Source organism: Euprymna scolopes, chromosome 5 (assembly GCF_053919585.1).
Source record: "Euprymna scolopes isolate OS-2025 chromosome 5, ASM5391958v1, whole genome shotgun sequence".
NCBI classification, from domain to species: domain Eukaryota; kingdom Metazoa; phylum Mollusca; class Cephalopoda; order Sepiida; family Sepiolidae; genus Euprymna; species Euprymna scolopes.
Window position 1 is genome coordinate 134,657,239 of NC_136486.1, and position 13,369 is coordinate 134,670,607.

General features: G+C 38.3%; 1 protein-coding gene across 1 annotated transcript in view; it reads right to left on the bottom strand.

Moving 5' to 3' along the window:
- The window catches only part of LOC145276990 (stabilizer of axonemal microtubules 1-like), a 79,554-nt gene extending 66,584 nt beyond the window's left edge, over positions 1–12,970 (bottom strand). Inside the window, exon 1 of the mRNA XM_080128559.1 lies at positions 12,680–12,970. Within this exon, the coding sequence (XP_079984685.1) occupies positions 12,680–12,717 (38 nt within the window). The 5' untranslated portion in view covers positions 12,718–12,970. The remainder of the gene's footprint in view (positions 1–12,679) is intronic.
- Positions 12,971–13,369: the final 399 nt, after the last annotated feature.

Here is a 13,369-nt window from a genome sequence, read left to right on the forward strand (position 1 = left end):
AATGGAATCTAAAAAATACGTAAATTTGATTGGTTAAAATACTTCTTTAATTGATTACTGAAATCGGATGTCAACCGATGAAAAGTACTAAATAACCTCTCTCCCACAGAAGAGACGTTGCGAGCCTGTCTTTGTTTTATCGCTATTTCCATGGCAGGTGCTCGTCTGAGCTCCAATCCCTCGTCCCCCCTCGCCAATCTTTCACGAGAAACACCCGTCTGGCTGAAACTACTGTCAATAATTTTCCCCACTCTTTATCTGTGCCTAAATCCAAACGTAGATTCCATGAGCAAAGCTTCTTTCTTAGAACTGCACGCCAGTGGAACTCTCTGCCGCTTGCCTGTTTCCCACCTGACTACAACTTGGACGTCTTCAAGTCCAACATAAACAAACTCCTGACAAACCGCCCCCTTAAGTAAGACACTCTATCAAAACCCCCAATACTAATGATTACCACAATACTATCTCATTGATTACTGTACACGCAATAACCCTTATCCCTGAGTGGCCTTCGGGCCTTGATAAGTGGTGACCCCCATGTAAAAAAAAAATACATTCACGTTGGAGAGTATCTGTTGTACACTAGCTATTTAAGTGATGGCTCAAGGCACTAAAAAAGAACTAAACCTGCCACTACGAACCATTGTCAGTCATTTCCATAATAATGCGAACAAACTAAAATTCAGCCTCGATTACAAAGGCAAAGCCTCTCGAGAGATTACAAACAACATTCACAAAGTCACTCACACACATGCTCACGCATACAATGGCCAACATACATAAGCCCTATGCGAAGGTAATTTAATATTATGCAGTGGTCTACTGCGTTGGGCGTAAATATTAAATTCGTTGTATAAAGCACTTTTTATGAGTATTTTTGTAAGTACAAAATGGCTCTAAAATCTTATGGGATATAAAAAAGAGCACCCAACGCGTTAATTCTGTTTTAATGAACACCATTTTTAGTACGTAAGTGACCACAACAGATCTGATTGAATTGGAGTTCAGCATGTCGGTCCCGTACTTGGCGACAATATCAATCAGGCCAATCAAGCACCCTTACAAATAAGTACGCGCCATTCCAGTAACTACTACTACTACTACTACTACTACTACTACTACTACTGCTGCTGCTGCTGTCGCTGCTGCTATTTAAATTAAATTAATTAAAGTAAAATTTATCTACCTAAATAAGAGACCAAGTCATTAGGTGTGTCAGAAACTGCGTGAAAAATATTGAATAATTCGACCCCTGTCTTTCCAAGCTTATAACTACTCGAAAAATGTAATTCAAACCCTAATTATTTTTTCAATTAAAGGAGCAAGGACCAAAGTTTCAATAAAAACAAAAACAAAACTTCGGACTTTACAGGTAAATTTCTAAAAAAAAAACACTTCTTTTTTGTTTTAAATTTTAATATATTATTTATTGATTTTTATCTTCAATTTGTGATATATAAAACTTTGGTGAGTAAATTAATTATTTACTTTTTAATAGACATTTCAAAATGGGGCTGGGGGGCGTGAATTAAAAAAAGCATTTGTCTAAAATATTATATTCAGTTTATTGGAAAGAGCATAAAATTTCACATTGACCCTGAAAATATCGTAAAAATAGAATCAATAGAAAAATTTTGATAGATTTTTAAAGTTTAAAAATTGAAAAATACTGAGCTCGTAAAATTCAATTAATTTCATTACTGTTTAAAAAAAAAAAAAAATATTTCTATTACTTTTAAAACGACTTTAATAGTTTATTTTGGAAGTATAATCCATAAAGAAAATAAAAACCCACTTTTAAAAGAGAAATTACGAGTTTTTTTTTAAAAATATTTTATTCGCAGTTTCGCGTTAGCGGTGTCAAAAATTCCCCCAAAATTCTGATACACCTACCGAGTTACCTAATTGCCTGGGTGTGAAACCTTATTGGCAGATGGCTTTCATACTGTCCGCCGTAACAAAATATGTAATTACCTCCATTGGAAAATCTGCTTGACAGATCGTCAAACGTCTGGGGACATGAACCACCACCGATAACATTAAACGGAAAAGTGACAGTGTTCTATGACAAAGACATACAGGCAGGCAGGCAAATACATAAAAGACAAAGCAATTAAACCAGACAATGTATTATGGGAGAAGCCTGAGAGAACTGCGCTTATTATCGATGTCACAGTCCCAAATGACTATGGCCTCAATGGAGCTTAACAGGAAAAGATAACAAAATATCAGGACCTAAAAAATAATTAAAAAACGGCATGATCCCTTAAAGAAATCAGCATTATACCAGTTGTGATAGGAGCAATTGGACTAATGAAAAAAAATCTTAAGAAATACTTGGAAACCATCCCTAGAAGACTAAGCTGGCACGAAATACACATAGAAGCCATATTTTGAAAAGAACCCTCGGATATAAATTAAAATCATAATGAAAGCAAGTGTTAGCTCTAGGAAGAGTTAACTCCCTTCATCTCTTAAAACTGACCAAAGTGAAAAAATAAGAGGATATTCTGCATTTTTTTTATAATCAGATCCATCTGCATTTCTCGGTGAGAGCGCTTCAGACAACCGTCGATAAAATAATCTCCCACCAAAAGAAGGAGGTAATGCCTATGAAAATTACATTTGAGCTCTGTACAGAACGATACTTCTCGTCGATCTAAGAACGAAAACCTTGGAGCCAAGTAATGTCCCTGTCGTGTCGATGTGACACACACTTAATGGGTTGAACCAGTTTCTTTTTTTTTTCAATATTAAATTTACAAGGCGTCCTCCAATACTATGTGTAGCTCACTTAAACGATATTAATAATAACAATAGTTTTTGCAGCTGTTTTAGGGGGGTGTCGTCGTTCTCCCACATACAGGGCCTGGTATTTTAAAAAGCTCACCTATTTGGTACTAACAAGGCTTAACGTCGCTAACGAAAATCAGTGTGACAACATGATTATGCTGTATATTATTACTTCATGCAGGTTAAGTATCAACAACAAATTATATTTTATTATACACTTTTTTTTTTGTAAGATATCTTTTGTGAAATTTATGTTCATTGTCCATTAAAGGACTTCGTTAAACGCGCCAACCCCATTAATCACGTGATTGTCTATATTAAAATAAACGTACACGCATATATCGTGTACGCAATTTAGTCTTGTAGCTGTGTCGTCAAAATAGTATTAGTACATAAGTGACTATAACAACTCTGATTGGATTCGAACTTGGCATGTCGATCCCGTAGCTCGGGACACTGTTTATTAGGTCAATCGCCCACCCTAAATAAAAACATGCAATTGCATTAAATAAAAAAACAAAAAAACAAAAAACAAAACAAAAACAAAGCAAACCGGATATTCTTAAGATGCGTTAATCCAATCCATTAATGATTAAACTTAAGTGAAACAAGCCTACAGACAGAGTCTTTTTAAGTAATGTGTGGTCGTTGCATATGTGTAACACATCACCCAACGGATGTAAACGAATTGTTTTATTTAAATTTGATAGTTTAAATGAAACGGCTATAGAAACGAGAAAAAAGTGAGACGCCTGTGTGTGTGTGTGTGTGTGTGTGTGTGTGTGTGTGTGCAATATAAAAAACGAATTAATCAATTTTTCAGTCATTTTGTATCAGAAACGTAAAAAAATTGTAAGCATCGACCTTTTAATAGAATACTTTAATATTTATGGAATCACTAGCATGGTGTTGGATTTAAATCCTATATTTTAGAACGAATTATTAAAATATGAACAAATATGGCACTCCTTGTCCAGATTTGCTTAAAAGCAAATCTGGACATGTTTGCTACTGATAAATATACATAAAAATACCGTGATAATTTTAGATTATACAGCTCCAAATGAACAATTAACTTATAGTAAGTCGGTGGGCGTGGCGAGCCGACGTGAAAAAGATTAAGCTTCTTTCTTTCTCTCTTAGTTTGTTCAGTTTTCTCTTTCTTTTTTTTCTTTTCAATTTTCGCTTATGTATCGAGTAGAAAGGAGATGCACTCAAATCAATTACTCTGACGTATATACAAACAAGGCGTGAAATCCTGAAATAAAAAGCATCTTAAGATATAGGTACGAACTTTCAATTTTTCAATCGAGGAGAAGAATTCCCGCTCGTTTGAAACAAATTGAGACTCTTGAAACATATGAAAAGCTAAAACGATCAAAGTGGACAGGAGAGTCAGTTGATATTTACGCCAATACAATCAAAAAGATTGGCTGGACTAGCAGGATACCTAGGAATAGAGATGGATCATATAGCCAAACTTGCTTTCATTGCAGAGTTCTCACACAGTGTATCGGTAACACTGCAGCAGTTACCTCATGTAGAAAGAATCGGCGCTAGAAAAGTGATACCAACTGCGCGGCTTTTAGTCAGCAAATAAATTCGAGAGACCGAGACAGCGAATGTACAAAGCAATACACTGAAGAATAAGGAATCAACAAGTATTCAGTGTTTTAGATGTCAAGGACCTCACTTTATAAAAGATTATGCGGAGATACCTAGAGTCAGAGTAAGGTGCTACAATTGCGGGAAGTTTGGCCTCAGAGTCAGGGAAACGATCAAGGGGGTGGCTTCTGCGCCAATAGCTACCTCGGTAATAGAATAAAGGCTCAGTGCTGGCCTCTTCAAATAATAGAAATGGTGGTAAATAATTCGTTAATGACTGCACTTGTTGATACTGGCTACGCTACTACTTTAATCAAATCCAAACTCATTAGTGGATGCGGTAGGAGTGGCACCGTGAAAGCAGTTGATAGGCGGAACATAAAATGTAAAGGAGCCTGGCAAGTGGAAATCAAAGTAGGTGGAGTACGAGTAAAAGTGAAAGCGATATTAATGAATTACATCATTGACGAGATCGACATTATAATTAGAATGGATGTAATCAATGAGATGGGATATGTGTTACCATTCATGGCAATGTTCCAGGCCACAAATTGTAAAGTCAAGCCAGTAAAAGTCCTGATATGCTGTATTGAAATTGGTGAACTAGAAAAGTTGAATGACATGGACCACATGGAGATGGAAAGAACATTATATTTGATGTGGAATTCTCACATTTATTTTGTTCGACAGACGTCTTTTCATTTTTGGACCTTGTTTCATTCGCGTATGAATTTGCTATCAGTTGAGACTGAGAGAGAAAAAAATAAGAAAGAAGAAGACTGTTGCTGCCTAGGGGAATAAGCGAATGTTTCGTCGTGGGAAAAAAACAAAAACAAAATACAACTCTAGTCTGCATTTTGTTCTCAACTCGAAGGAATTTACGCGACTAAAATAAGAATTAATTCCTTAAAATATCGTTCGGTCACGAAAAACTATAGACAATCTCCTGAAGAAATATTGCCGCTGATGCGTAACGATTTAGTGTGATAGATGTTAGATTTATAAGGAGATAACCTAGGTGGAAAGTTAGTTCTACGATATTGGTGTTTTTAATCTGATCTGATAAATGGTTTTAAAAAATACATAACTATTAACAAAAAAAAAAAAAAAGAAAAAAGAAAATGATCATTGGAGTGTGTGGTCTAGAATGTAAAGGCAAATAAAGATGCTGTGATTCAATAAATTACTCACAAGCGGCATCGCACCTGTTTCGACCGTAAAGTAAAGAAAAAGAAAAGAGGGCCGTGAGTGTGTGGGCTCGTTATATACATGTAACATTAATTTGCATATATGGAAGAAAAGAGGTTATAAAATGACCGAATTGGGAAGGGCAGTGAGACTTATTTTTGACAGCTAAGAGTGAGCAGTTAGTGGTGTAAATTGTGTTAAAAGGAGTTAATACGAATTGTGATATTGGTATAGAAGAGTTTAGACATTTTTCTTGTATAACAGATTACGTGTATTTTGAGTTTTTTGATACAGAGCGGTGAAGGCAATATATATATATATATATATATATATATATATATATATATATATATATATATATATATATTTTACATGGGGGTCACCACTCATCAAGGTCCAGAGCCCACTCGAGGATAAGTGTTAATAGGTATACATTAGTCATTGTGATTTTAGCGTAGTAAACATTAGTGGGAATTTTGTAACTTGGATTAATTAGGAGGACGGTTCAATAAGAACTTGTTCATGTTGGACTTGAAGACAATCAGATTGTAGTTAGCTGGAAAGCAGGCAAACGGGATAGAGTTCCACAGGCGAGCAGTTCTAAGAAAGAAGCTCTGTTCATAGAATCTACGTTCAGGTGTAGGCACGGATAAAGAGTGTGGGTAATTCTTGATAGTAGTTCTGGAAAGACGAGTGCTTTTCGTGAAAGTCTGGCGAGGGGGGGACCAGAGATCGAAGTTCTGCTGAGCACCTACTATGAAAATAACGATAAAGCAGGGGCAGGCTTGCTACGTCTCTTCTGTGGGAAAGAGATTGAAGAGAAGAGAAAAGGGCATCCCCCACTAAGCTACGAAGTCTATTTTGAACTCTGTCAAGACAGAATAAGCTGATTCCAGCAGCCCCTGCCCAGATGTGACAACAGTACTCCATCGTTGGCCATACCTAGCTTTTATATAGGTAGAGAATTGCATCAGGAGTTAGATATTTACTGGAGCGTTAGAAGGATCCCACCATCTTTCCAGCGACTTTGGCAATTGGTTTGATATACGTGTTCCGTTTCAGATCGGGAGTAAAGATCAAGCCCAGAAGCTTGTCAAAACATGAAGCCTCCCCAAGACGAGAGCCATTCATTTCAATTGATGGCAGCTGGGCAGCAGAGCGTTGATAATGTAAAGATAGAAGCTTGGTTTTAGATGCATTAAAAGTAACCAGCCACTTTTTCCCCACGTTTTTTGTACCACATGCTCAAGATCAGAGGAGAGAGAGTCAGAGAGAACTTGGTCGTTTACAGTCTTCAAAGTGGTTCCATAGATGTTAGTGTCGTCAGCATAAATGTCTACGAATGATCTAAGGATGTGGTCTGGAAGATCATTGATGTAAATCAGGAAGAGAGTTGGACTCAGGATGGACCCCTGAGGGATTCCAGCATTAATACTGAGAACCTCTGATTTTTGTCCATCAACCACTACTCTTAAGAACCTATCAGAGAGAAATGATTTAATAGTTGAAAAGTCATTTCCAGCTATACCATGACTGGAGATCTTGTGAAGTAGGCTTTTATGCCATACCTTATCAAAGGCCTTTGATATGTCAAGAGCAATTGCCCTAGAGAGGAAGCCTCCATCGAAGGATTCTCCAATCCTTAGATATATAACTGTAAGCATGTCTACTGTGTATCTAGCAGAATGGAAACCATATTGCATGTCACTAAGAAGGTTATTCTTGCTGAAATGGTTGACTACTTCCTTGTTCAGCACAGATTCCAGCAGCTTACTCATGATGCATAGGAGACTTATTGGTCTGTACTGAAAGGGAGATGAGCGATCACCTGAGTTCTTAAATACAGGGCATACTGATGAGATTTTCCAAGGTGTTGGGAAGTAGTTCTCCTTAAGACAACGCTTAAATAACTTGGTAAGTATGGGCGCTAGTTCCAGTTGAAGCCTTTTAAGCACTATGACTGGAATGCCGTCAGAACCAGTTGCTTTACTGGAATCAAGGTTTTTGATTAGCTTGGCAAAAACGCATACAGGTATCTTCTGAACAGGGACACCACTCAAGAGATGGAGGCCCTTGAAAAACTCCCCCAACAGCCCATAATTGAGAGCATGGGAGAACCACCCAGTCTGGAAGAGGTGCGGGATGCAATTAGGAAGATGAAAAACAATAAGGTGGCTGGTTCTGACGGCATCCCAGCAGAAATCCTGAAGAAAGGCGGGCCTGATCTTCTCAGACACATCCATGCTCTGCTGCTCAAAATATGGGAACAAGAGAAAATCCCGCACAACTTAGAGATGCCCTAGTTGTCTCCATCTTTAAGAAGGAAGACAAGGCAAACTGTGGGAACTACCGGGGCATTTCTCTCCTCTCTACCACAGGGAAAGCCCTAGCTCGGGTTTTGGCCAACAGGCTTACACCCCTTGCAGAAACCATCCTTCCCGAGTCCCAAAGTGGCTTTCGACCAAATAGAGGCACGATGGACATGATCTTCACTGCTCGTCAACTCCAAGAAAAGTGCAGGGAGCAAAATTTACCATTATACATGGCTTTTATAGACCTTAATAAAGCCTTTGACTGATTCTTGCAAGGTTTGGATGCCCAGAGAGGTACATTCGGGTACTGAGACTGCTACATGACAATATGTCAGCTACAGTCCTCAGTAGTAGTGGAGATGAAACAGAGCCCTTCAGGGTTGACACGGGAGTGAAACAGGGATGTGTCATTGCCCCAACCCTGTTCTCCATCTTCATTACTGCTATCCTCCATCTCATGGACAAACATCTTCCCCATGGAGTTCGGATTATGTACAGAACTGACGGGCGACTTTTTAACATCAACAGATTTAGGGCCAAAGGTCGAACGAACACCATATCCATTATGGAGCTACAGTATGCAGACGATAACGCCCTTGTAGCCCTCTCAGAAGAGGACCTACAGTGTACACTGGTTGCCTTCACGAGGGCCTACAAACAGCTAGGACTAACAATTAATATAAAAAAACCCAAATCCTCCATCAATCACCACCAAACAGTACTCCAGTCTCACCCCCAAACATCTCCATCGACAACGCTAGACTGGAAAATGTGGACCACTTCCCATACCTAGGCAGCATCCTATCATCAAAAGCCAACATAGATGATGAAATACAACACCGTCTCAGCTGTGCCAGTGGGGCTTTCTCAAGGCTAAGGAAGAGAGTATTTGAGAACCGTGACCTTCTGGCAAAGACCAAAATCATGGTATACAAAACTGTCTTGCTGCCCACTCTTCTCTATGGATCGGAGACCTGGACCACATACAGGAGGCATGTAAAAACCCTGGAGACGTACCACCAAAGATGCCTCCGAAAAATCCTCAGAATCAGTTGGAAGGACCGACGCACCAACACCAGCGTCCTGAGTGAGGCTGACATTCCCACTATCACCGCTACTGTTGCTCAACGCCAGCTCAGATGGACTGGTCATGTTGTCTGAATGCCGGATCTCCGCCTCCCAAAACAGATTTTCTACTCTCAGCTTGTTGAGGGAAAGCGTGCCCAGGGTGGCCAAAAGATGAGGTATAAGGACAACATCTAAGTAAATCTAAAGCGGTTTCACATGGACCTTGAGACATGGGAGGACATGGCTGGGAGCAGGTTGGCATGGAGGAGCGCTGTCCACGAAGGTGCTGCACTTTATAGTAGTGACCTAAATCAAGCTGCTGAGGATAAACGCAAGCACAGAAAGGACAGATTATCAACCAGACACACCCAACCCCACCCCACCACCACTACCTTTATCTGCCCAAATTGCACAAGACAAATTGAGTCTAGGATTGGGCTCTATGCTCACCTGAGGACCCACAGAAGCCACAACGGAGGACAGTCTTACTTGGACACGAGTGACCGCCGATTAATGGTGTTTTGACACTGTCCAAATGCCTAAGCTCGATTTGTTTACACAAAGAACATCGCTTAATATGCTAATGGCAGTTTCTATGTCACTTCCCAATATGCTCAACCCAAGATAGGGAGCATTATAGCTATCCACATACATTAGTGTTTCGCTGTATCACAGCTCATTAGTGCGGCTAGACAGGCAACTACCTCAAGCCAGGACCGCCCAAACGACAGAAAAAATATTCTTCAGCCTTATGAGTTAGGATTTAAATTTAAATCTAATAATCAAATTTTGTCAAATGTTGGTTAATTTATTTAGTGAATAAATTTCATATTATGCATATAAAAAAAAGGATAGTTTCTGCTTTTGAATTAATCATTCGCCGCACAGATCTTTTCTTTCGACTTTGTATTGAGTACAGAAACAGAAGGGTATGCCAAGTTCAAATCCAGTTCGATTCACAGAAACATTAATTGAGGTATATTGGTAAACTTCACGTGTTCCCTCTCGTAAGTCCATTTCTAGGAAGAATAATAACTGGAAAGATATCAAAGAAACGAATGCCAACAATAATCATCAGATTTATATGAAATTATTGAACGGGCGATGCGCAAAAACTCAACAAACACATTGTTTATAAACAGACACAGAACGTGCATTATAGTATGATTAAATTAATGTCATTAAGTTTGAATCCAAAATCTAAAATAAATACTCAATCAAGCTAATTCTTATATAGATAAGAAAAAAGCAAATATTTTGTTTTATGGCTCTGTGTATTTCATTTGAAAAACATTTCGTGACGTTAAGTCAGTTTTTAATCCAAAATGTTCAATCTCCTCAGGAAGTGGGGGTGGTGGCTAAGTGGTTAATAACACGATGTGCCAAGTTTGAATCCAGTTCGTCTCACAGAAATATTTGCATTTAGAGATGTTGGCAACCTTCATGTGGTCCCTTCTAACTAGAAAGATATCAGGGAAACGAATGCCAACAATAGTCATCGAATTCATACTGCATGAACGAATGATGCTCAACAACAAAAATCCTTTCCTCAGTGTTTATCTCGTGGGATACTCCCAGTTGTCCACATTTTGTAATTTCCCTACGAGGGCAACATTACAGACATGGGTATTTTTTATGTGGAGGATACCGACCCCCCCCCCCCCCACAAAGGGCACGCTGAGTGGGACAAAAATAAAATTTGCTCCAGTCAAGGAAGACCCTTTCTCTAACTGAACTCAGAACATGTACTACAAATATAAAATTTGCCCCAGTCAAGGAAGACCCTTTCTCTAACTGAACTCAGAACATATACTACACTCTGATCCGGGCTCGAGGACCAAATCTCCAGTGGTCAATATCAGTGATTTGGATGTACTCTAATAGCAAGTTTTATAGCATCCATTCAGTCTTAAGAGACAATGAATACCCCCCTGTAAAAGTGGCTGCATGTGTAATTATGAAACAAGAGTTGCGCAATCACTAACCACACTCCTTCTGAGTCGGTACTGATTGATTCCAGTGACAAGGAGAAGTTCAGGACGACTAGAAATAATGCTTAGATAAATAGGGAGCACATACAGCACCTGGTATTCCTAAATGATCACCGATTTTACTACTGACTAAGGCTTAATGTCGCTTAAGTTCGGTAATCTCACAGGAACCTGTGTTTGAACATGGTTATGCTGTAGCAAGTGTATATAAAGAAAATCCATTTACCCTTTATCGACGTAACTTGAGTTTTAACTAATTTCTGAAATAAGTCAAATAGTTTAATGATTAATGCCCCGTTATCTGACAGTTGAAGTTCGATTCGCCGCGCGGGTGGTGGGAGGGGGTGGTAGAGGAACAAATAAATTTCATAATTTTTCTTTCTAATTTAAATCAGATGGAACAGATAAAATAAAAAAAACATACATGATGACTTTGATTATAACTTATTTACTCACTCGAAGTTTTCATACGAGTCATTATCAATGATTGCTCACTGGCAATAACAAGTGGTGGTCCCCGGAAACCAAGTGACAACTAGTCATTCCAGGTGCCCAGTATTCTTTGTATTAAATCGCCATTGATAACCACATTGCGTGTTTGTAATCACCTTTTAATTTTTAATTTTGTTGATTTTAATTCTAAGTTTTGGTAATATGTCGCTACCCCCACCAAAAAAAAAAAAAAAAAAAAAAAAAGACTGGAGAAGGTAATCCCTTGGAGGGTGGCATAATGACTATAGAACAAATACCGCATTCCATCGCCCATCCAAAAAGTGGAGGTAATGGTTGAGAGGACTGTATCATGACGAACGAACATATACTGCCCTCTCCAAAAGGATGAGGTAATGTCTGGGAGAGGGGGGATCATGAAAAATGTATAAACACTATACTAAACCTTAAATTGGGAGGTAATGCTTGGGAAGTTACAACAGATACTACACCCTCACAAAAGGAGGAGGTAATGTCTGGAGGGACGGTGTGTGTCATGACAACAAAACAGATGCCTGCGGTGGTCCCTCCCTCCAGAAAAGAAGTAGGTAATGCCTGGGAGGATAATATCATGACAGGCAAACAAATACTATAGTACCTTTTAAATGAAGAGATAATACTTGAGATAATGATATTATTACAACAGGACAGATACTACACTACATTCAGTTATCCTTATACTCGAATGGCCTTCGGGCCTTGATAAGTGGTGACTCCCAAGTAAAAAAAACAACAAAATAACTCTATAATAATTACAATTATTTTATAATAGTACAATAGTCTGAAATAGTATAGTTTCGGCTTCAAATAGACAGATACCCAATCTTCGTTATTAATAAATTGTACTGAAGGAAGTGGCGGTGATTCGGTTGATTAGGTAATGTCTGGTAGGATGGTTTCACAAAAGCAGAAGAGATATTACACTCCAATGAAAAAGAAGAAAATAATTCCTGGGAGTATAGTATTATAACAACGACCTTTCTCCTGAACTCCTGAAAGATAATAAAATTAACTGAAGAAATAGTATCGTTTCAGCTTCAGACAGACATATACCAAATCTCCATTAATAATAGATTAGTAGTATTAGTATCAGTAGTAATAGTAACTTTAATAGTAGTAATAGTAGTAGTAGTAGTAGTATATTTCCGAAGTTATGTTTAAGCAAATTGATATATAATTACATAAAAAGTGTTATTGAGCCGCGAATAAAAAAAAGGGAATGATAAAACTCACCCGCAGGTACATATTTGACAAACGCATTTAGACGCCATAGTAGGTTGTCGATGAAGAATTTCCCCAAAAGAGTGGAATAATTAAAAGATGCAGAAATATTCAAAGAGCATTCGCGTTTCTATCGTCCGTGAATGCGGTCACCCCAGTCAGATATTACGTCTCGATACACACGCACACACAGCAAGGAGGAATTTGAGTGCGTGTTTGAGAACGTTTATTTGTCAATAACAACAGCACGTCGCCTTGAGAACCAGTCATGGCACCGCAAAACGGAGACACACAAACATGTACAGAAAAAAAAATAAATAAAAAATAATAATAATAGTCGATATTGTTTTTTGTGTAAAGATGGTGGTTAGCAACCGTTGCTTGGCACTTGGTTTACTAACAACGACAGCAGCGGCAAAAAAAGGCCGCCCTGGAAAAGAAGACGACACTTGTCAATCAGGTGAAATTAACATTTAACAAACAGGTCACTTATATTGAATATTCATACGACCACGATAAATCTGATTATTTCTTTTAAGTAACTATAATATTAGGTTGGTGCCAAAATAATATCGTTTTTTTTTTACGTATATAAAAAACGACATTATTTTTGCACTAACCTAATATCTACAAATCTATCTTCCAACCAAGTTTTACACCCACACACACACACACACACACACCCACACCCACCCACACACA